The 25,239-nt window shown below is 41.5% G+C and overlaps 1 protein-coding gene across 3 annotated transcripts in view; it reads left to right on the top strand.

Moving 5' to 3' along the window:
* FBXO38 (F-box protein 38) overlaps positions 1–25,239 on the top strand; it is a 93,302-nt gene that overhangs the window by 5,748 nt on the left and 62,315 nt on the right. For 2 of the 3 annotated variants that reach the window (XM_075856620.1, XM_075856617.1), the window contains exons 3-12: positions 1,128–1,261; positions 3,346–3,366; positions 3,746–3,909; positions 4,182–4,347; positions 4,453–4,590; positions 5,940–6,077; positions 10,488–10,581; positions 20,061–20,191; positions 22,880–23,050; positions 23,999–24,141. In XM_075856620.1, coding sequence (XP_075712735.1) covers positions 1,128–1,261; positions 3,346–3,366; positions 3,746–3,909; positions 4,182–4,347; positions 4,453–4,590; positions 5,940–6,077; positions 10,488–10,581; positions 20,061–20,191; positions 22,880–23,050; positions 23,999–24,141 — 1,300 coding nt within the window. The remainder of the gene's footprint in view (positions 1–1,127; positions 1,262–3,345; positions 3,367–3,745; positions 3,910–4,181; positions 4,348–4,452; positions 4,591–5,939; positions 6,078–10,487; positions 10,582–20,060; positions 20,192–22,879; positions 23,051–23,998; positions 24,142–25,239) is intronic. The other variant, XM_075856619.1, reaches the window with a different exon arrangement.

Genomic DNA, 25,239 nt, shown 5'->3' with positions numbered 1-25,239 from the left:
GCTCCAAAAACGTCCCAAGAAGTGTCCTGCACTTCTTTTGCCGAGGCTGTATTTTTACACGTCGTCGTTTGACAGCTGTCAAACGACGACGCGTAAATGACAGGTCGTCTGCACAGTACGTCGGCAAACCCATTCAAATGAATGGGCAGATGTTTGCCGATTTATTGGAGCCGTATTTTCAGACGTAAAACGAGGCATAATACGCCTCGTTTACGTCTGAAAATAGGTTGTGTGAACCCAGCCTTAGCCCTGTTCACACTGAGTTTTTCTTTGCAGGCAAAAAATTCTGCCTCAAAATTCCTTCAGGAATTTTGAGGTAGATTTTAACCTGCCTGCACTATCTTGCAGCGGTTTTCGGCCGCGGCCATTGAGCGCTGCGGGGAAAAAACTAGGTGAAAAACTCTGTCTGACCCCCATTTCAATGGGAGGTCAGAGGCGGAACTGCGGCCTAAAGAGAATGGCGCTTTATTTTTAAACGCCTTTTGTTTTCAATGGGAGTCGGTTTCGGACGTTTTTTTGCCACTGATACCAATGTGGTTTCCGTGTCAAAATCGGCATAAAAAAAACTGTGAATAGGGCCTTTGGGTAAGGCCCAATGGAGCGGCATTGACGCGTCAACAAAGCGTACGACAGCAGCATCGGCACCCTGTTAGTCGAGGCGGTCAAGTTGTAAGTTAATGATGTGGATAAAATGTCTGTTTACCTGCAAAATCGTGGGCCCGTTAATGAATACACCCTTTATGGCTGCATGATTTTGCAGGAAAACAGCCGGTTTACCTGCAACAATCCGCAGCCATTAACTAGCAACTTGACAGCCACGCCGAATAGGGTGCTGGCGCGGCTGTTAGACACATTGCGCTCTGTGGGGCCTTGCTCTAATACTTTGAGGAAGACACCACAAACTTCTCCTAGCTTGTAAATGTCTTCTACACAGGCTAGGATTGTAGTGCTCCCATTTAATGCTCATAACATTTTGCATAGGAATTACATATTCAGTTTAATTTTTGCCCAGCATTGTAATTGATGGCAGAAGATAAGCTACAATATGGCAGCGGTATTAAAAATGTTACACTACGCCTTTATTTACTGAAACGTTCAGTGACACAATTTCTGGGTTTTCTGGGTAGATACCTGCCACTACAAGACATTATGTGCATGGAATGCCTGTCACGGAAGCTGAAGGAAGCAGTGACTCTGTACCTACGTGTTGTCAAAATGGTGGACCTTTGTGCCGGACGCTGGTGGGAGTATATGCCAACAGGTGAGCAACCGTTATTTACATGTTTCAGTTCTTTTGGGCAAACAATGTTCTACCGAAAGGAGTATAATAAGTTCAGAAGTCTTTGGGTGGTAGACTGTTTCATTGACTCTCAACTACGATTGTATACTCGTGTGTGTGTGTGTGTGTGTGTGTGTGTGTGTGTGTGTCCACAAGTGGACAAATACTTTTTAATATCAACTTTGGTCCCTGTCCGAATTGAGTTTTACAATTGAATTATCCGATTTCACTTACAAGGGTTAGTTTCAAAGGAAATTAAAGTACAAAGGTTTAGTTTGGGAAAGGTTTTCCTGATTTTATTTTTTTTTTCTGACTGAATCCCATCCTGTTTTTGGCTTTAAATAGATCGCTCCTGCACGTGTAGTGTTAGGCTGCAATTCAGACAACCAGAAGTGTTGTAGTTGCTCGGTGAAAGCCAGTGTTGGTTGACTTCAATGATTAGGCCGTCATCAATGCAGATCAAAATGCACCCCTGTTCTAGCAACTTTATTTATATATTGAGAAATAATAGATACCTCAAAGTGGCATGTGCTTTGGTATCCTCTTGTGGGTGTCTGATTTCTAAAATCTATTGCATACTTAACACTTGCTACATTGAGGTGACCGGTAAACATGCATACAGTGCCTTGTAAAAGGATTTACCACCTTGGTGTAATTCCTGGAAATGGATTTTAAATTTGACTATCTAATGGACCTAACAAAATGGTCCAAATTCTTAGTGGAATAAAAAAATACCTTGTTAAAAAAGCAAACACAAAAACCCCCTAAAAACTGAAAGTTGTGAGTGCATATGAATCCCCTGATAAGATCTGGTCAAACCGATTAATGTCAGAAGTCACATAATTAGTTCAATAAGCTCCCCCTGTGTGTAATCAAAGTGTCACATGATCTATCACATGATGTCAGTATAAATACACCTGTTCTGAAAGGCCTGTGAGTCTATAACACCACTAAGCAAGAAACATGAAGACTAAGGAGATCCCCAAACAGGTCAAAGACAAAGCTCTAGAAAGGTTTAGATCAGGGTTGGGTTATAATAAAATATCCCAAACTTTAAACATCCCACGGACCATTATTAACTCCATTATAATAAAATAAAAAGAATATGGCACAACTGTAAACCTGACAAGAGAAGACCGCCAACCATAACTCAGACGGGGCAAAGAGGGCACTAATCGGAGATTCCACAAGACACTAACAATAACACTCAAGGATCTCCAGAGATCCTCAGCGGAGATGGAAGTATCTGTCCCTAGGAGCACTATGAGCCGCACGCTCCAGATTGTGGATTTATGGAAAATGATCAGAAAAAAGCCATGGAAGACGGTTCTCTGGTCATAAGAGTACAATTTTATTTTTTGGCCATCATGGGAAACTCTACGTGTGGTGCAACCCAACACTTCCCATCACCCCAAGAACACCAATTCTCACAGTGAAGCATGGTGGAGGCTTTACATCGGCAGGGACTGAAAAACTGGTCAGGATTTAAGGAGAGATGGATGGCAGTAAATACTGGGCAATTCCTGAGGAAAACCTGTTTCAGTCTGCCAGAGATTTGAGACTGGGACAAAGGTTTACCTTCCAGCAGGACAATCACCCTAAACATACCATTAAAGCTACATTGGAGTGGTTTAGGGGAATGATTTAAATGTCTTGGAATGGCCTAGTCAAAGCCTAGACCTCAATCCAATTGAGAACCTGCGGCATAACTTAAACTTCTGTACACCAACACAACCCATCTAATGTGAAGTAAACCCTCCAAAGATCAATTTTAATTCAAGGTTGTAATGCAACAGAAACAGGAAAAACACCAAGGTGGGTGAATTATTACGCAAGGAAATGTATTTGCTGCAAAGGGAACCTACCCCTGCTACACCCTGATATTCTATTCTTACGTACTCTGGTCCAGGGTGATTGTTACCTTGGGTATGTTTTAGTTCTGTTTGTGCAGTTTGCTCACCTTTTGTGTTCATGTTGGGGGGAAAAAACGTATAAAAATGTTAATATACAATTGACAAAAGTAGATATCAACATTTTTTTTTTTTTTTACTTCCATTATGCCTCAGAGGATGGACCACAGATTGCAGGTTATATTTTGGGTGGTGCTTTCTTTTGTGTTTTTTGTCTCCACCTTCTCAATACTGTAATTGTATGACCTGATGCAAGGAGTGGGTGAAGGGAAGGGTCTACAACAGAACCCTAACTTACTGCCCCTCTACTGCTGACCACCTAACAACATAGTAACATAGTATAGATTAAAAAAAAAAAAAAAAAATTCTACCCAGTACAACCTATTATTTGCTTCAAGATGACTGATACATGTCAAATGCACTCAGTCCATACTCGGACATTCTGCAGGACGATTGATCTTTTCAAATATTGTAAATGATTTCATTTAAAGGCAGAACTCTCTTGCGTTTTTATACAGATGGTGTTACTGTTTAATGTTGCTCTCCATTTCTGTAGGTTTTACAGATTCCAGTTTTCTGAAGCTACTTAAGAAAATGCCAGATATTGAACAGCTTTATGGCCTTCACCCAAGGTATTTGGAGAGGCGCAGAGTTCGAGGCCATGAGGCCTTCAGCATCCCCGGTGTGCTAGAAGCTTTGCAATCGTGCCCAAACCTCCTGGTGAGTGCCTCTTAAGCATATCCAAAAACACCGTAACAGACCTTGTGTCACATTCTGCTCCTGCTGGGATGTCATCTGTCATTCCTGCTTAGATATGTATTAATATTCAAATGGATATGCAGAAAGTTTAACATGTTCCGTGTATAAAATAGTCCCCTTATGTAGCCTGTCATTGACCTATTATACCTGAATCATGTCCATTTTTGTGCGTGTTGATCACTATTATTAGTGTTAAAGACATCAATTTCTTTTTATTGCTGTACCATCATTAGGGTGTAGAAACATCACATCTTGAACTCGTGGAAGCTATATGGACGTATATGCCACAAGTTCATATTTTAGGAAAATTTCGGAATCGCAATGGAGCTTTTCCAATACCGCCAGAGAATAAGCTTAAAATACCTATTGCTGCAAAAATCCAGACCTTACATTTAGTGGGTATGTATCTGATGTTTACAAAAATGCTTATCCAGTGATTTGCGTTTTTAGATTCTTTTCCATTTTGAGTTGTTAAGCAGGTGTCTCCTTTTTATCCATATACAGGAGTGAATGTTCCTGAAATCCCCTGCATTCCTATGCTGCGTCATCTGTATTTAAAGTGGGTGCGACTAACCAAACCTCAGCCTTTTAAAGACTTTTTGTGCATTAGCCTACGAACCTTTGTAATGCGAAATTGTGCTGGTAAGAACAAGGGTTGAGTTTCCCATTATACTACGTACGTATGACGTATTGTAACCGTTTATAGTAGTAAAAACAGAGGGTCGGAGCAGCACTGTGGCTTGTATTCGCCAAACAAGGACGGTGCTAAGCTTTAGAAAAAGGAGTGACCTCTCTTTGTACAATAAGGCATCAAAAAAAGGAAGGCGAAGCTGCATTCAAAGTGAAGGGGGTTTATTCACCAGACATCTAGTACAACGTTTCACCTTCTCAATGGGGGCTTGAAAATGCCTACATTGAGAAGGTGAAACGTTGTACTAGATGTCTGGTGAATAAACCCCCCCTCACTTTGAATGCTGCTTCACTTTCCTTTTTTTTTTTATGTTGTAACCGTTTATATTAATCTTGAATCACACACATCTTTTAAAATCATGTAATAGCATTACCTTATGGTCATATTCAGGTCTTTTTTTATTAATGCAGTAATAAACAATACACTATTGTACTAATGGTGGGATAAGTAGCGAATGGGGCCATGTGCCATACTATCCACATCGCGAAGACTTGAAAGTCGAATGTATAAAAGTCTAATTAACTATTAAAGCCAGACTTTTAGGAGCTCTCTGGGACGTAAACATTTATGGCCTAGCCTTGAGGCCCTCTTACACGGCCCGACCTGAGCCATGTAAACGAGCACCGATCAAGGAGAAAGCTAGTTGATCGGCACTCGTTTGCTCCGATCACTTATTACTACTATCGCTCATCCCCATATATTTCTATCATGTCGAAAGAAGTTTACACAGAGAGGTGTGTTGCCAGCAACGATAATATTTTCGCCTGCATAAATGATACAGTCAGCGTTTGCTTGTTCATTGGCTGGTCGTTGCCCTGTTTACGATGAGTGAGCGTTCTGTGAACGCTCGTTTGCCCAATAATTGGCTTGTGTAAAAGGGCTCTTTGGATAGGTGATCAATGTTTGATCAGTAGGAGTTTGAACTTTGGGACCCCTGAACATCAGCACCATGAAGGAGCCATGGCATTGCTGTGAGCATCGGGTCCCTTTTATTGTTTATACAGGCTGCGCAGCTCGTCTTTGACTGTGATCAGCTCTCCTCGTAGGCTGAAGAAGGGCTCATTCATGTTCTTGTTGAGGCTTCTCCCAGTGATCGCCAGGGTTTTCTGAAGCCGGACACAAGGTGATCATTTGATCCCTGAGCCAGCTTCAATGTGAAAAGGGTTTCTGTTCGTGAGAGTGTTTTGATACACAATGCCCTTTTATATCATATGATTTCAATTCCTTTAATTTTTTTTTTCTATTTATAAACCTTTTGAACTATCTTTAAATTGCATCTTTTCATTTCACTTTCTCGAAGGGCCCACAAACTCATTAAAGTATGTGCCATTGGTCACTGGTTTGGCATCTGCCCGCAACTTGGAACATTTAGAGCTGGTTCGAGTTCCTTTTCTAGGAGGCCTTATACAACATGTGGTGGAGGACAGCTGGAGGTCTGGTAAGTGATAACGGGTAAACAGCATGGATACATTTGAATAACATTTGGATTATGGGAAATACTTTTCATCAGGGATTGTGTTTCAGAAATACGGTTTATGTATAATTTCAGCTAACTGTAACCAGCATTAATATTATGTAATTTTCTTGAAATCTGAAATATGTAGTTATAAAATAAAAAATCAAGGATTGTTTTATTTATAAAATAGCTAGACACGTCTGTAGCTTGTTAGGTATGTTTTCCACGGATATTCTTTACATATTCTTGGGCCAAGCATTAGAACTTACTGGGAGGTAGCATGCAAATTCATCAACCCCTTCCCGACAATCGCCGTATATGTATGGCGGATGTCAGCGGGGTATGCTAAGGAGCTGAGCCCGCTCCATACGCAGCTGGTGTCAGCTGTACTATATATATATATATATATATATATATATATATATATATATATGACACCCTGCTCTAACCGCCAGGTCGTAGATAATGGCGATCCCGCCCATTTACTACTTGCAGTCAGTAGCAACCGCGGTATCTAAGCAGTTAGACATTGGAGGATCCCCTCTGTTAACTAATCGGCCACCCTGTGACGTGATTGCGTTCTGGCGATGGGTGGTCATGGCAGACGAGTACCTAATGAAGTCCCCAGGTCTGCCATGTTAGTACACATATTAAAGGCTATGTACACATTTGAAATCCTTTTTTTTGTTTTGTTTTTTTAAATCATGTCTGTGTTTTGTGCAAATTTTTATTAAAAATTATTTAAAAAATCTATATATATATTTTTTTAAAGTAGTAAAACATAAACTATATTCCATAAAAAGGTTTAACGTTTTTCAGTTCATTTTATGGTGTAGCAGCTAGTGCAATTAAAATCTTGTCACGCAATAAAAAAACAAAAAACTAAGCCCTCATACGGCTAGGTTGGCAGAACAATCAAAACGTTGTAGATCTTGGATGGTGCTGATGAAAATCTGAAAACAAAAAAACTAAAACTGGCTGTTCAGGTAAGGGGCTAACTTGCATAGTGAAATTAAGGAATTCATCGGCCCCTGCGCACAGGTGCAGCAAAAACTAGCGTTCTCCACACTGGAGCAACAAAAACCTTCTTTGGAAGATCTCAAATGGTGGTGCTCAGTGTCAGGTGAACACATAAAGCAATGCAATCTTCATAACCAAGAAGAAAAAAAGGGAAGACACGACACTCACCAAATTCAGATTTTCTTCACTTTATTTTCGCTATCCTATATGATAAAACCACATGGGCTACAAGGACACAAACACAGCGCTCCCAAAAGACCGGCACGACATCCGTTTCACGTAACATGACACTTCATCTTGGTGCCTCCCATAATGTGTATCACATGTGTTTTTATAGCAATCGCATGACCGCACCAGAGTTTCACATGTGATAATTAACCCCTTAATGACCAGCCTATTTTAAACCTTAATGACCAAGCCATTTTTTAAGTTTTTCCATCGTCGCATTCCAAGAGCTATAACTTTTTTATTTTTGCGTCGACATCGCTGTATAAGGTCTTGTTTTTTGCGGGACAAGTTGTATTTTTTAATAGCACCATTTTGAGGTACATATTATTTATTGATTAACTTTTTTTGGGGGGGGAATAGAAAAAAATCGGGAAGACTTGTAGTTTTTATTGTTACTATTTTGGAGTAGATGCGACTTTTTGATCACTTTTTATAAAATTTTTTTTACGTCAGGATTCACAGAAAACAGCAATTTTTCCATAGTTTTTTATTACATTTTTTACGGCGTTCACCGTGCGGGTTAAATAATGTAATAGATTTATAGTCAGGGTCGTTACGGACGCGGCGATACCAAATATGTGTAACTTTTTTACTTTATTTTGTTTTTTTAATAGTAAAGCATTTTGTAAGGGGAAAAGCTGGGTTTTTCATTTTTTTTCACTTTTTTTTTTAATTCACTTTTTATGAAACTTTTTTTTAACTTTTTTACTAGTCCCACTAGGGGACGTTAATATGCGATTCTCCGATCGCTATTATAATACACTGCAATACTTTTGTATTGCAGTGTATTACTGCCTGTCCGTTTAAAATGGACAGGCATCTGCTAGGTCATGCCTCCGGCATGATCTAGCAGGCATTCGCTCCAGGCAGACCTGGGGGCCTTTATTAGGCCGCCGGCTGCCATTAGAGACACAGACACTCGGCGATCGTATCGCCGGGTGTCGGTGGGAGTGAGAGGGATCTCCCTCCCTCTCTCCAAAACCACTCAGAAACGGGTTAAACGGGTGAGATCGATACTAATATCGATCTCACACGGCAGAGCAGGGACGCCCCCAGCCCTCAGCTGCCTCTGGCAGCCGAGAGCAGGGAGATTTGACGCTCCCTGCTCTGTTTACTTTATCCTGATGCAGTGCCGTAAAGCCCGTTAGTGGCCGCCGTTAAAAGGCGTATTGGCGGTCACTAACGGGTTAAAGCATAACACACAACATAAACACAGACGTAGCAATATGGTTCCAAAAAGCAGAAACCTTTACGTTGAAACAAGATAGTTAATAGTATTCATAATGCAAATAACTCATGTTAGCCTAGTATTCCAATTGTTACGATCTTTTAACCCCATTGGGCCCAATGCATCAAACCGTGTAATGTATATCGTTTCTAAACTCAACAATTTCTCACGTCTGTTACGACCTGGTTTAACTCGCATCAATCCTGCAAACGGCATACAAGTAGCATCGCCTCCGTGACATTCTCTCATATGTGGGGAACCATGTCTCATAATTAAAGTGTAACTAAATGTTCGACAAACTTCTGGCATGTTAGTGACATGTCAGAAGTTTTTGGTGGGTGTCCGAGCACGGAGACCCCCACCAATCGCTAGAATGAAGCAGCTGAAGCACTCGTGTGAGTTAGATTTTCTATTGAGTCCGTACACCGATACATTTATTTCCGGAAATAGCTGAACAGACACGAAGCAGCTGATCGCTCACATGAAAGCGAGTCAAGTCACTATGACATGTCAGAAGTTTGTCAAACTTTTAGCTGCACTTTTAAACATTGCTACTGCAGATCATTAAAGTGTTGAAGGCAACATTTAACTCCCCAGATTGACTGTATATGCACTGCTCAGCCATACCAATATAACCACCTGCCTAATATTGTGTAGGTCCCCCTCGTGCTGCCAAAACAGCTCTGACCTGTTGGCATATGGCGTCCGTGGATCAGAAATGCTTTTTCAGCATGTCCCTCAGATGATTGATATCTGGGGAATTTGAAGAAACTTGTGAAAGTTGCTCAGATCCTTAGATCGGTTAGAGCCGCATAAAATAAATGCATCCTAAACTGCATTTGTTTTAACCGCAATCTGATGCGTTTGCGGTTTTTACTGCAACCGCATCTAAAAACACCCCAAATCGCGGTAAAAATGCATGCGGTTTTGTTTGTTTTTTCAATGCGGTTTTAACTGGATCTCACAGTCTGAATACACCCTAAGGATCTGAGCGACTTTCACAAGTCTCCAAATTCTCCAGTTATTGATCCAATCGAGCAGATCCTTTTTGAGCTGAAAAAGTAGGTCTGATCCATGGAGGCCTCATCTCACAACTTATAGAATTTAAGGGATCTGTTGCTAACGTCTTGAAGCCAGAAACTACAGGACACTTTTTTTTTTTTTAGAACTCTTGTGGAGTTCATGCGGTTTTCGAATACGTTTTTTTCGATCCGGTTCTAACTGCACTGCAACATCTGAATACACCCTAACGCTTGCCTATTTTTTCTGCTTCCGTCACATCCGCTCCAGGGACTAACTGTTCACTTGCTCCCTAAGGCCTCCTGCACACGGGACGGAAATGCTGCAGAATTTCCGTGCGGCAATTCCGCAACGTTTTAAAGTGGATGAGATTTGCAAAATCTCGTCCACGCTCTACGGAAAGAAAAAAACCTCAAAACAATTGAATTGCGGTGCGGATTCTAGATCTACAGTGTCCACTTATCTTGCATAAATGCTGCAGAATTTCCGCACGGAAGTTTCGGCGGCAATTCTGCAGCTTTTTTGTCCTGTGTGTAGGGGACATAATATATTCCACCCTTTGACATATGCCATCGTAACCAGATAATTAATGTTCTTCACTTTTCCTGGTTTTAATGTTATGGCTGAATGATGTTAGTCTAATATGTAAGGAGATCCTAAAGAGATGGGTGCTGCACTTTATTATAAGCTTTGCGACCATTCTTTCTAGGCCTATTGCTCCGCTTCATGTGCTAGGTTATGATACATGAGTCTCATGTAGGCCAGCTCCTTTTTTTGCCATTTTTCCCCTTAGCATTTGTGAGTTAAAAAACATATATATATATATATATAATTGTTTTTTTTATTTTTTTTTTTACATTTTAACTTTTTTTTACAAGTTGGTATTTAATTTACAGGTGGCTTCCGGAATTTGCACACAATCGTTTTAGGAGCATGTAAGAACGCTTTGGAAGTTGATCTTGGCTACCTCATAATCACAGCTGCTAGAAGGTAAGTTACAGGAGTTAAAGGGGCTTTCTAGATTTTAAAAATAAGAACCATAGGCCATCTGGCCAGTGATTAACCACCGCAGTCACCTGATGTGTCCTTAATATGTACATCACATCAGTGTCCATGGAGGGACAACAGGAGTGGTGAGGGGTGCATGACTAGTGATGGGGAACTGGAGTGGAATTGGTAAGGTAAATATGTTGCAAAGTTTATTTTTTTAGCTCAAGGGTTTGTGCATATTTTGATTGGTCTAAAGTATCTCAAATAAGAAATAAAGTAACTGGAATTAATCTACTGTTTTCTCTATACGGACTTGTGTCTTCATAGTTAGACTACAAACAAGCCCTTGGAAGTTCGATCCTGCAGTCATTCTTTATTCCATTTATCTTCTACTTCTTTCTGACCTTCCAATTGTATGTTAGCAATAACTAGGGAAGAGTATGACTGCAGGATCCGACTACACAGCAGTTGGTTGTAGCCATGAAGACTCCCAAGGGCTGCATAGTAGCTGTAGACACTATTATATAGTGTACACTGTAGATATTTGTTATCGAGACTACGTTTCTTAAAGGAGTATTCCAGTGTCCTAAAATAAGTGTTATTCTTTGTTTAATACAGAGTCAGGGTATGTTCACACGCAGTGTTTTCAGACGTAATTCTGGCGTTTTACGCCTCGAATTACACCTTGAGAAGCGGCACCATTACGCCTCCAAACATCTGCCCATTGCTTTCAATGAGTTTTACGGTGTTCTGTTCCCACGAGCCTTTATATTACGCTTCGCTGTCAAAATACGGCGCGTAAAATGACGGCTCATCAAAAGAAGTGCAGGACACTTCTTGGGACGTTTTTGGAGGCGTTTTTCGTTGACTCCATTGGGGAAAACCGCTCCTGATTTTCAGACGTATTTTTCGTTTGCGTGTGAACATACCCTTATACTGTTTATGAATTCCTCATGGTTTTCAAGACCTTTGCTTGCTGTCATTTAGTAGGAACCATTGTCGTTTACTTTCACTGTATAAAAATCTGTCCTGGTCATGTGATAGACACACAGGTACAGGGCTGATAAGTTAGAGTACAGTTATCAGATCGTGCATCTTCATGACCGGGAACGGTTTTGACTCCTAAAAGTATTTAATAACAGCAAGCAGAGATCTTGAAAACGTAACCTTAAATATTATATTGGGAAATGTTATTCATTATACAAAAAAATAACATGTATTTGCTGACACCGGAATACGCCTTTTAATCTTTTATTTTAGATGAATTGAAGCAATAAAAAAAAAATCGTTGATAAAGGGTTTGGTCACCCTTAAGTGCCTACAATGTTTAGATTGTGGGTTAGCAGCTTTTCACCCCTAGAATGGCTGTTTGCAGTTGCCTAACTTAAAGGGGTATCCTGATCAGACAATTATGGCACATAGATAAGACATGCCATAATTGTCTGATAAATGGGGTTCCCACCTCTGCGGCCATAATCTATTAGGAGAACATGGGTCATGTGACCCCTGGTTTGCAATACATGATGGCCGCAAATATGAAAGCTTGTTAGATCTGGCCTAGTTTGCTTCTAAGTTTCCGTAACTTAAATAGTTTTTGATAAAATCTGTGTAAAAAAATAGAGAATGCTGTCTTCGTGTAGTCAAGTATTCCTACATCAAGTCAACTGTTTTTTGGAGCAGTGGAGCAATGAAATGGGCAGCTGAATCGTTACCTTGGTTGCATGTGATGTTCTATTTTCATGTTTTGTGACTGGTAGACATTGGTTGGGCTTCCCCTGTCAATAACAGCTGATCGACAGGAATTATAGAACCCACTTTGAATTAGAGATGTCACGATACCAGAATTTGGACTTCAATACCGATACTTCGTTTAGTATTGCGATTTCGATACCAAAACAATACTTTGCCGACAGTAATAAAAAAAAAAAAAAAGTTCTTCCATTTTCTGACGTGAGGAGCGAGGTGTGATGAATTTTGAATGTGCCTCACATTAATAGTAATCCCATCACGTTGCTCAGTCATAATGGGTTAATGTGTAAGGTACTTGATGGGGTTAATTACTATTAATGTGAGTTACATGGAGGTTAAATTCATCACACCTCGTGCCTCACATTAATAAGTGAAAGAAAGCAGTTTTTATTTTATTTTTTACAGCGTACACATCATAAATGACGCCAAAAAATTGTTGTGCAGGTTATTACGGCCGCGCCAATACCCAATATGTGAATATTTTATGTATTGAGACTTCTTTTAATATTTATTGTAATAAAAGTGTATGTGTATTTTTATTTTATTTAACATTACTTTTGTTTTTACTTTATTTTTAAACTTTAATATACTGGCGTATTTCTATATGCCAGTACATTAGCCTGTGTACGGATAGTACACAGGCAGTTGTTAGGACATACCTAAGTATGCCCTAACAACAGGAAATATGGTCAGACAGCACTGGGGTCCATCAATTGACATGAGGTGATGCGGCCAGCGCTGCACTAATGAGCGGCGGCACTGAAGACAGGAGATGGGGGTGTTTTGCAGTGCGCCCGCCATGTTCTGTCTTCAGTGCTGCCGCTCATCAGTGCAGCGCCGGCCGCATCACATCATCCTGACAGCGCGCACTTGTCAGGACTCAGGAGCGGGGCATTGACTGTATCACACAGCCACAGCCCCGCGCTCATATATATATATATATATATATATATATATATATATATATATATATATATATTCATGTGTTGCAATGCTAAGCTGTGCGGAGGCGCTGCTAATTATCGAAACACATGAAATAACGGTATCGAACCATTTGGGGATGAACAGTATCCCTACTTTGAATAATGAGTCCTTTTTACCAGTTCTTTGTTTGTCAGAGCTATCAAAAATGTTAGATACAGAGAAAATTGGTTTCCATAATCTTCTCTAGATTAAAAGCATCCAAAATGTATTTCTTAATTCTAAAAGCACCATGTGCACATCCAAAAAACAAAACATAATTTATGCGTTTCAAGCCTGTGTGTGGCTGGTATTAAAAGAATTTAGTTCTCTCAAACATTATTGCTTCTCGTAGTGGAGGGTAATAACCATTTGTAGTTAGAACACCTTGTTTTATAAAGGACGAGTTGTAGTTTTTCACGGCTCCATTTATTGTGCCTTTTATATTGTACTGGGAAAAATTTGTGGGGTGGAATGAAAGTTTATTTTTTGTCGGACGACCTGTAGTTTTTATTGGTACCATTTTGGGGTAGATCAGACGTTTTGATCACGTTTCATTTCTTTGTGAGAGATAAGGAGACTGAAAAACCCCAGAATCTCTTTCTGCTTTTTTTACGGCATTCACGGTGCGGGTTAAATAATGTTAGTTTATATTGTAAAAGTTCTGACTTTTATGGATGTGGCAATACCAGTTTAAGAAAAGTTTTGGGGGGGAATGGTTAAACGGGGGTTTTTAAAAAAAATTTTTTTATATATTAGCCCGTTCCTGCTGCAGCCCTTTTTCAGGTTTTCGTTTAATCCTCCCCACATTCCAAAAGCCATAACTTTTTTTATTTTTCCATCGATATAGATGAGGGCTTGATTTTTGCGGGACGAGTTGTAGTTTTTCGTAGCACCGTTTATTGTGCCATATAATGTACTCGGAAACGGGAAAAAAAATTAATTGTGGGGTAGAAAATGAAAAAAAAAAACTATTCCTCCATTGTTTTTTGCGCATCGTTTTTACGGAATTCACTGTGCAATTAACTTTATTCTGTGGGTCAATACGATTACGGCGATACCAAATATATATAGATTTTTGTAAGTGTAAAAAATAAAATTTATTTAGTGTAGCCAAATTCCGAGAACCATCACTTTTTTTATTTTTCCGTCAATTAAATGGTATGTGGGCTTATTTTTTGCGGGAGAAGCTGTAGTTTTTAATGATACCATTTTGGGGTACATGCGACGTTTTGATCACTTTTTATTTCATTTTTTTGTGTGACATGAGGTGACCCAAAATTAGAGATTCTGGCGTTTATATTTTTTAAAATTTATTTTATTTAATTTTTTTTTACAGCGTTCACCGTGCAGGTTAAATAATGATATATTGTAATAGTTCAGACTTTTACGAACGCATCAATACAAATTTTTATTTTTTTTTTTACTATGCTCTAGGGGGAAAATGGGAAACGGGTTTTTTTTTTAAACTTTTTTAAGTTTAATTTTATTTTTTACATAAAAAAACAACTTTATTTTACTCCTTTTTACCAGTGAGCCCGTTCCATACCCCCCCCCTACCCGACTTTAGCGTATGGATACGTCAAGTGTCGAGAAGGGGCTAACAAAACGTTATTAAACTGTTTGACTTTTTTTTTTAGTGAACCAGCAATCGTTAAATCGCTTGTACGATATAGTGCAATACTAATGTTTTGCAGTGTATTGTGATTGTCAGGCCCTCCAGGAGGGATTTTTAGGAGTACAAGATGGTAGACCTGAGGGGTCTTCATTAGCCCCCCCCCCCCCCCAGGCTGCCACACACTGGGGATGGTAAAGTCAGAGGGGGCTGCCCCTATGTTTCTAATATCTTAGATGTTGAGGTCGCTATTGACTGTAGCATTTCAGGGGTTAAACAAGCAGGAACGCGGGAAGGGATTAAATGAAATGTGTATAAACAAGTCCATCACAAACTCACCAGGAAGTCTGTGCATCAAGATCTGATTTCTATTACCGCGAGGATAGAATGATGAAGTACAGGCCACTAATAGCAAGTGAGAAATGAAGTTATTGTCGCACATATACCGAGCCAAATAAAGCTTAATAAGGACAAGCTTAAAGTGTCTCTCCAGTTACACACTCCCGCCCAAAATAATATCGGGCGTGGAGACACGCTCCTGCGCGCTAGGCGGTACCGTACAACACCTGTAGAGTATTGGCCACCGGGCCAATTAATTAGAATTGGTGTCCAATCAGACGAGTCGTGCATTATACTCTCCGGGTGTCGTACAGTGGCCATGGCAACAGTTCTGCCCAGCATGCAGGAGTATCTCTCCATGCCCAATGTTACTTTAACGGAAGAGTATAACTGGAGGGACACTTTAAAGGAAATCTGTCACCAGGTTTATGCTGCCCTATCTGAGGGCAGCATAAAGTAGTGCCATAGACACCAATTCTAATTCTGTATTTAATCATTTTGTAGCCGTAGTACATCGGTTACATAGAGTACAGCGAGGTGGTCACATGACGACGAGTCAGTGCCAGTAGACTTCCGGTCCCCTGCAGAGATGTAAAAAATCTATTAAAATCTCATAATCAGCACGACGGGGGGACCAGAATGTATATTAGTGAGTGTACTCACATTCTGCAGTATGTACACTGCTAATACTTTTCGGTTCCCACATAAGCCCTTTAAGCAGCTTGTATTCATGAGCTGTGGTTAGCCCCGCCCACCGGCAGCTGATTCACAGCTTTCTTCCCATACCGTGCAAAGGGAGAAAGCTGCCAATCAGCGATGGGTGGGCGGAACTAGCTGCAACTCATGAATATCAAGGACCCATGAAGAATCTTGGGGTTCGGATCCCCGTTCTCATGATCGTGGGGGTCCTAGCATTGGACCCCCATTGCCGTTATCCCAATAATAGTGTGTTTTGGGTGACAGTTTGTCATATAATATGGTGTTGCCAGATGTAGGTTTCCTATATGTAGTAGTAGTTATTTTGCTAACGGTTTGGACAATTACTGTATGTAAATTTTAAATTACATTGATTATAATTCAAATACTAAATAGTCTGGTATTGCCGCTATTGATACCCCCTAAATGATAACATCCTCTATGTAGCAGCTATACCAGCCTACAGTATGTCATAATGAAAATGCATTTTTAAGAACACGGCCTAGTTTAGGCCTTAAAGGGGTTGTCCAACTAAACACATTTATCCGCTATCCACAGGATAACGGCCTACATATGTGAACGCTGGGGGTCCAACACCTGGGATCCCCAGCGATAAGGAGTAGTCGTCCCCCCCCGAAGTGCTCCATGAGAAGCATGGGACTTCAGGGTCTGTGTCCGGCTTGTGTGTCCGGTAGCTCCATAGAAATTGATGGAGCGCCAGTTGTGCTTGTGCGCATGCGTGACGCGCGCTCCATTCATTTCTATGGTGCTGACGGGCAAAGGCCACGGAAGTCCCATGCTTCTCATAGCACTTCGTGTGACTTTCGGTCCCCCCGTTATCCTTATCGCTGGGGGTACCAGTTGTCGGACCCCCAGCAATCACACGTGTACATGTATCCGGTGGATAAGGGGATACATGTGTTTTGTGGCACAACCCCTTTAAGTTCTCAGCATTTTTGTTATATTTACGCATTCCGAAACCCTTAACCTTTGATGTAGATGTATGAGGGCTTGTTACCGTGTTTCCCCGAAAGTAAGACAGTGTCTTACTTTCTTTTTATCCCCAAAAGCCCCACTATGTCTTACTTTCGGGGTATGTCTTACATTGGCAAAAAAATATTTTTTTTTTTTTTATTTTTTTTTTCACAAACTTTATTTAACTGTTTTACATTTTTTTTTTTTAGTCCCACCAGGGGACTTCACTATGCGATGTGCCGATCGCATATATAATGCTTTGGTATACTTAGTATACCGAAGCATTATTGCCTGTCAGTGTAAAACTGACAGGCAACCTATTAGGTCATGCCTCCGGCATCGCCTAACAGGCAGATGCTGAAGGCAGACCTGGGGGTCTTTGTTAGACCCCCGGCTGTCATGGAAACCCGACGGCGACCCGCGATTTGTTTGCGGGGGCGCCGATCGGGTGACAGAGGGAGCTCCCCCCTCTGTCAAACACATTAAATGCCGCTGTCACTATTGACAGCGGCATTTAATGGGTTAAACTGCCGGAATCGGCGCGCGCTTCGATTCCGGCAGTTGCAGCAGGAGCCAGGCTGTGTATAACAGCCGTGCTCCTGCCGCTGATCGCGTGGGTACAGTCTCAGTACCCGCGCTATCACAGGACGGATATATCCGTCCTCCGGCGCGAACTAGCAGCTGCTGAGGACGGATATATCCGTCCTTCGGCGTTAAGTGGGAGTGGAAGTGGGCAGGAGGCGGCAATACCCCCGTGTTTCCCCGAAAGTAAGACATATGTCTTACTTTCGGGGTACGGCTTATATTAGCCGACCCCCCTGAAACCCCCGATACGTCTTACAATCGGGGGTGTCTTACTATCGGGGAAACACGGTAGTTGCGGGATAAGTTTTTTGTTTTTTTTTTGTTTTTTTTTTTATTGGCAGCATTTTCGGGTACGTATAAAGTATTAAACAACTTTCATACACTTTTTTTTGGGGGGGTGGGGTGTAATGGAAAACTTTTATTTTTTTTCTTCTATTGCAGTCGACGTAGCTATTTTTTGCGGGATGATGTTTAGTTTTCATTGGAACCATTTTACGGTGCACACTACTTTTTTGATTACTTTTAAATGCTTTTTTGGGAGGCGAGATGACCAAAACACAACCGTTCTGGTATTGTCTTATAGGTTGATTTTCTTTTTATGCCCCTCACCTTGCGGGATGAATAACTTTTACATTTCATAGTGCGGGTTGTTACGGGTGTGGCAGTTAATTATGTAGTGTTTTTTTTACATTTTTAGCATTTTGTAAGGGAAATAAAAGTGTGTTGTTTTTTTTTTATCACTGTAAACATTATTTGACTATTTATTTTTTTCCTTTTAGTCCCCCCATGGGACTTGAACATGTAATACCCTGATCACTTCTATAATACTTTCAAATATCTCTGTATTGCAATGTATCATGCCTGTCAACATGCTTGACAGGCAGATTATTAGCTTAAATAGGATTTTGTTACATAGCAGACCTGAATGTCATTGTTTTCGGCAGCCATGTCAACCCATCAGCACACTAGAATTGCACTGCTTACATGAGACTGTCATCTAAATCTCGAGCAAACACCAACCCCTTTCCTTGTGCCAACGTCACTGGTTTCTTTAGTGAAATCGCACGCAAGATCCGTTCGTTCCCTGGCCCTAAAGAAACCAGAGATTTCGGAGCAAGCTAAAGCTGTCAACCAAGCCTAGGTGTCGGCATTGGGCTAGGTTTAGGCTGGAGAGCATTTGTGGGGTGCCAGGAAAACATGTTCCGTGTGCCATAGGCAGGACTGGCCTTAGGGGTGATATGACCATTGCACAGGTCACATCACTCCAGCAGGTGGAAGGGGACGCTGCACTGGCTCACTTCCCCCTGCTTGTGTTTCATAAGCGCCCGGGGCCGACGACTCAGCAGCTGCTTTTCCGCCCGGGCGCTACTCAGTGGCGTCTCCATAGCGGCTGCTAGCAGCGACCCCGGGCATGAGGGTGCACGTTGGGATAGGCTCCCCCATGGCCAGCGGCACCACTCTTGCTGCTACAGTGGTAGCGATGCCACTTTCAATAATATCTGCGTCCTTAGGACGCAAATACTATTGAACACTATAGCAGAGCAGGGAGGTATCTCACTGCTCTGCTATCTACTAGCGCCACTGCAGCTTCCGGAAGGAGCGGAATCTCTGTGGCCGGGGATTCCGCTCTTGGACGGAGCGCTTGAGGTATCTGTTTGATGTTCTCCACCCCAGGAGAAACACCTGACATCACTGTCTATAAATGGACAGAGACGTCAGGGGCTTCTCCTGGAGTGGAATCTCTGGTCACAGCGTCGGCAATGCTGTGGACGGGGATTCCACTTCAGGAGTTGCTCCTGATGTCACTGTCCATATTTGGACAGCGACATCAAGCGCTCCGTCCAAGAGCGAAATCCCCGGCCACAGGGGGATTCCGCTCCTACAGGGAGCTACAGTGGCGCTATCTACAGGAATGGTGGTGGGGCGCTACCTACAAGGGGACTGTGTGGCACTACCTACAAGGGGACTGTGTGGCACTACCTACAAGGGGCATCTGTGTGGCACTACCTACAAGGGGCATCTGTGTGGCACTACCTACAAGGGGCACAGTTCTACGGCACGGACACATATCCGTAGCGATACAGATAGGTGTCCGCGGCCAATAGAACTGAATGGGTCTGTAATTGCGCATCTTATTGCGGTCCGCAATTACGGAGATCTTTTTAAGGTCGTGTGCATGGGGCCTAAGGTCCCCTTTAAGCCCTTTGTAATTATGTGCACCTTCTCTATGACGCTAGGAAGTGAGACACGTTGCCCTCCACTACATGTTGCAGTGACGTTTGATGTAACAAAATGCTAGTCTAAAAGCGACCATAAAGCCTCATGCAGGCTCGAAACATGTAAGCTTTGCTTTTTAGATATGAAGAAATACAAATTATATATGGATAAAATAAATAGGTAAATGTTTGTTTATTGACTTTTCCTGATGACCTACTCTGCTTTGTTTCTGTGCACGATGACAAACAAAACTTCTTTGGGAGGCAAAGAGCTGTGAGCTGAGTTTAGCTTTTCTCTTATGACAAATAAGGATGTTTTCATCTTATCTGTTTTCTATATCAAGGTTACATGAAGTACGCATCCAACCTTCATTGACCAAAGATGGCGTTTTTTCAGCATTGAAGATGGCTGAGCTTGAGTTTCCACAGTTTGAAACTTTGCATTTAGGATATGTGGATGAATTTTTGTTACAATGTAAGTGAAAACTTGAAAATATCTGGTTTGCATGTTAGGATAATTGTAAGTGTCCATAGTGTCTTCAGTATAGCCTTACTTTTCCCAATGGAGTCCCACTGCAGCGATTCCAAGCCTTTATTTAGCTACAGGCTGTGTAAGTTGTTTTTTTCTCGTTAATCATTGGGGGACATGGCACCATGGATATATGCTCCTGCCACTAGGAGGCAACACAAGGACACTGTCTAGTGTCGCAGGAGGCACACACAACCTAATACTTAGGTCTGTTGCTTTTTTTTTAAATTTATTTATTTTTATTTATTTTATTTTTTTTCTTTCCTGTTCAGTCTAGGTCAACCCTCTGTGGTAGCTGGGAAACCAGGCAGTCCTCTGCTTCTCCCTCTGCACCAGTCACCCAATTTATATTTTATGCTTCCGCAGACATAGTGCCAGTACCCCACTATATGTGCAAGGTTACTCAGGAGGGCGACCCTGCCTTCTTTCCTTTTATTTGGGTAATACCTACTTATTGCAGTAGATCCTGTAAGAGGCGTAGGGGTACCTTGGACAGTTCTCGTTCCTCGTCGAGCTCTTTCCAGGGGGAAACCATTGCAGTCTACAATGATCATGTTGTCTCCAATGTGGATCAGACTCTTTCTTCACATGTGTCTTCTGATTAAGAATCAGAACAGGAATCGTAGTTGTCAGCTGCTATGCAGGTGTTAAAGCGGTTTTCCACTTTCTGACAACTGATGACATATCCACTGGATAGGTCATCAGTATATGATCGTTGCGTGTCCGGCCCCTGGACCCCCCACCGATCCGCCACTCTGGCTGATTAGTTATTTCTTGTTCAGGATATCTCCATCTTATATATAGTAGGGTTTTTTCATCTGCTACACCTAGTTATATGTTGTCTTTCATCTGTTGGTATGCAATAGTGCTATGTTCCATCTGTTGATCTATGCCTAATACTTGGACATGGCTATGTTATAACTGGTATTATCCATTGCCCGTGTATATCATGGTTCAGGCACATATTTACTCTGTACTGGATATTGTATAGGCACCTATTTTCTGTGTCTTATATCTTGCTCTCTCCTTTTTTACTGTACTGGTGATTTTATATATTTTGATAATTTTTCTATTGAAGTTATATTTGTGCTATTACTCAGGTGTGCTATCCTTCTGGTTTTGGGATACTATTGTAGGTTTTCATATATGTAGATGAAGGGCCCTTTCATGTTTTGTTTAGAGGGGCTTGTTTAGGTTGTGTAACTACTGCAGACGGCCATCTTTCAAGCCTAGACAGCCTTGGCAGCCGCAGCCCAGGCCCCAGATGACCCCATGGATGTCTAAGTGGAAGGGACGACTTCTTTCCTTTCCGGAGACATGGCTCGCTCATGTGGACGACTCCTGGGTTAAAAAATGGGGGTGTCTGTGCTCGCTCATGTGGGACGACTCCTGGGTTCAAAAATCATTGTGTCTGTGGGATACAAAATAGTTTTTAATGCTTTTGCCTGGAAGATTTTTTTGTCTCTTCTCAGCCTCACGTTCTGGATCAAACATTTCCTTTTCCCCTGGCTGTTCGTTCCATTCTCCTGCAGAAAGTTTATTGTCCCGGTTCCTCAGCTGGATTTCAAGGGTTCTAGTCAAAAGTTTTTACAGTACCTAAGACGAATTGAGCTCTTTGTCCATTCCTGGACTTGAGGATTTTGAACCGATTCGTTTGGCGGTTTAGAATGGAAATCTTAAGGTTGGTTATAACATTGTTGGAACAGGGAGAATTCTATTGACATTCGCAATGCGTACTTTCATATCCCCCATCGCAAATGATCCTTTGTTTCGTGGTGGGTTCTTTACATTTCCAGTTTTTTCATCTCTTTTGAGCTGTCCACGTCTCCGCGGTTCTTCATTAAGGTCCTAGCAACTTTCATGGCTCTCTCCATGCCAGGGGAGTCGGTCATTCCTTATCTGGATGACCTTTTGGTGAAGACTCCCTTAGGGTATGTTCACACGCAAAATAAAAAATGGCTGGAAATGACGGCGCTGTTTTCAAGGAAAAATATCCTCTGATTTTCATTTGTTTTTGTAGCCAAATACGTTCTTTGAGGCTTTTTTTTAGCCATTTTTGGAGCTGTTTTTCCATTAACACAATGAAAAAATGCTCCAAAAACTGCTCAAGGAGTGACATGCTCCACCTTTTTACGTGCCATCTTTAAAAACAGCGGTGTAAAAAAATAAACGCCCCGTCTGAACTAAATCCTGTTAAGCGGGTCTCATTTCTGTACTTTCATTTTTTTCCCACCCTCTGGGACTTTTTTAGGACGTCCCATAGTGCTGTGTCCCCAATGATTAATGCGAAATCAAGATTTTTGTACTCGCCGTAAAATGTACAGATCCCGTCCTATTATTTTATGTGATTTATTTTAGGCCTGGGATCTGCAGTTCTGGGACTGTGGACATGTTTGTGTTCTTTATTCCTACTGCTTTTGTGCAAATTAAATTATCCTGTATCTGGGAAGGATATGGCCTGCCTGGGAGGAGCCAAGATGGTTTCCTACCTAGTGTTGCCTCCTAGTGGCAGGAGCATATATCCATGGTGTTATGTTCCCCAATGTATTCAGTGAGATAGATTTTACAGTGAGTACGAAAATCTTGTTTTCATTTGTTGCTGTGTGCTGTCATCTAGATATTTTGTTTGTGCAGGTAAGATGACCAATGCAGATTTAATGAAGTATGGATTGGCTGATGTGGCAGAGAATCCTGGCATTATCACTGATATTGGGATGAAAGCTGTAAATGAAGTCTTCTCCTGCATCAAATACTTAGTAATATACAACTGTCCCCACCTTCATAATCCAAAAAATTGGATTACAGGTAACTGTTTTAATTTGTATAAAAAGTTGTTACCTTGCAGATACTGTGTTACTGGTTATATGTCACGGTGATGCCCCTTCATTGTTTATCCAGGCACAGTGAAGTATATACAAGTGTGGCTGTATCTAGTACTGCAGTTTAACACCTTCAAGGGAGTAGGCTAAGCTGCAGTACCAGGTACAGCCACAGTTTGCTGCCCTGGATAAATAATGGAGGAGCTTTATTCTACCGGTTGGTGGGAGGCCTGGGGGCATATATTAATGGGCTATCCCATTGGAAAATCTGTTAAATCCGTTAAAAATCTTGAGAAACCCTTATTAAAAATGCCTTAAATGGTTTTCCCCATAATTGATATTTATCACCTATCCACCGAATATCTCATCAGTGAGGATCCGACTGCTGGGAACGTCGCCGATCCTGAGAACGGCTTATCTGGCCGTCCCGGAGTGCAGCGGTACTGCGCATACTCGGCCACTGCTTGTTTCATTTTCTATGGGGCTACCAGAGACTATCTTTGGCAGCCGCATAGAAAGTGAATGGAGTGGTGGCCGAGCATGAGCAGCACCGTTCAATCCATATGGGGCATACAGCGACAGCCAGATAAGCCCGTTCTCTGGATCAGTGGGGGTCCTGTAAATAGATGATAAATTCAGAATATGGGCAAACCCTTTTAAATATGTGTAATTCTAAAGTTCTATAAAAATGTTGTGTTTTATTTGTCTCGTTGGTGCTTGTTTCAAATGTCATTGAGCGTATGAGGAGCACTGTGCGTTCACATAATTACAGACCAAGTTGCAATAGCTTGTAGTAGCTACCTTAGCATGTAATCCTGTAAAACACCATAACATAAATGTTTATTTCTAAGTTACAGTTAAGATCTTTATTATAGTTCTTCTGCAATTATCACGAAAATGTCTGTTGTTCATTCACAATACTTTCTTCTTACAGATCACTCCCGGTGGAATCGATTGGTTGATCTCAGCTTAGTGCGCTGCCATGCTATTAAGCTGGAATCCTTCAGTCAGTTTGTTGAGCTGCTCCCGAGTTTAGAATTTATCTCTCTGGACCAGATGTTTCGGGAACCCCCTAAGGTTGGTTCTTGGGAGAAATGCAATGTAAATTTTTCCAAGCGCTGCATGTCTTTGATGTTACAAGCCAACTAAAGACTGTAGCCAGTCATTTAAGATATAATCATCGGCATATAATTTTCTTTTACTTTCATGGTTTCTGTTCAGGTGAAAGAACTTACTTTTACGGGTGTAATCATTATAAACAAAAATGTATTATATGTAATCCTGCTATGAAACTAGTAAATATATCTTAGTCGGTACATTAGGCTGGTGGGAAGAAAAATTACATCTGCTGTAAATTGTTTTAGGAAATGTAATAACTTAATTGATTTTTCAAGAAAGTACTATTAACCCCTACCCGCACGACTCAGTAACTATACGTTGTCGTGGGAGGTTACTTCCTGCACGAGGACGTATAATTACTGAGTCGTTCCTGGTGCACAGTGTCGGTGACAGTGGGAACCGGGCAGTCAGCTGTCTCTGACAGCTGACACTCTACTGTTATCGGCCACGGTCCTTTGCTGCTGATTTAGGCAATTAACACCTAAAAGAGGCTCTGTCACCAGATTATCAAATCCCAATATCCTATTGCATGTGATCGGCGCTGCAATGTAGATAACAGTAACGTTTTTTTTTTTTTGGTTTTTTTTTAAACGATCATTTTTGGCCAAGTTATGAGCAATTTTATATTTATGCAAATGATCTTTGAAATGGACAACTGGGCGTGTTTTTTTTCGTATTTCCAACTGCTTACCTGCACATGGTGATGCTGCTGCAAATTCAACTGTACGCCTGGAGCTGTGGTGTCTTCTCTCTTCCGACGCCAAGGTTGAAGGACCTGTGGGTGACGTCATCCCTCCCAGCCAGCTTCTTTCACTGCAGACACCGCAAACTCCCTAGAGACGAGCATATTAACCTTTTGGACGCCTGTCAGCCGGTGTATCATCTTTGTCCGACGACAATGTTGAAGGACCTGTGGGTGACGTCATGCTGTGTGTCTTTAGTGAAAGAAGCTGGGTGGGAACGATGAGACGTGTATGATGCTGATTTGTCAGCATCATACACTTCTATTAACAACGCCCAGTTAGTAAAACAAGTAAAAACACCCAGTTGTTAAAA

Source organism: Rhinoderma darwinii, chromosome 3 (genome assembly GCF_050947455.1).
Source record: "Rhinoderma darwinii isolate aRhiDar2 chromosome 3, aRhiDar2.hap1, whole genome shotgun sequence".
Classification (NCBI taxonomy): domain Eukaryota; kingdom Metazoa; phylum Chordata; class Amphibia; order Anura; family Rhinodermatidae; genus Rhinoderma; species Rhinoderma darwinii.
The sequence above is the reverse complement of the archived record's forward strand: the minus strand, read 5'-3'. Positions and strand labels throughout refer to the sequence as shown.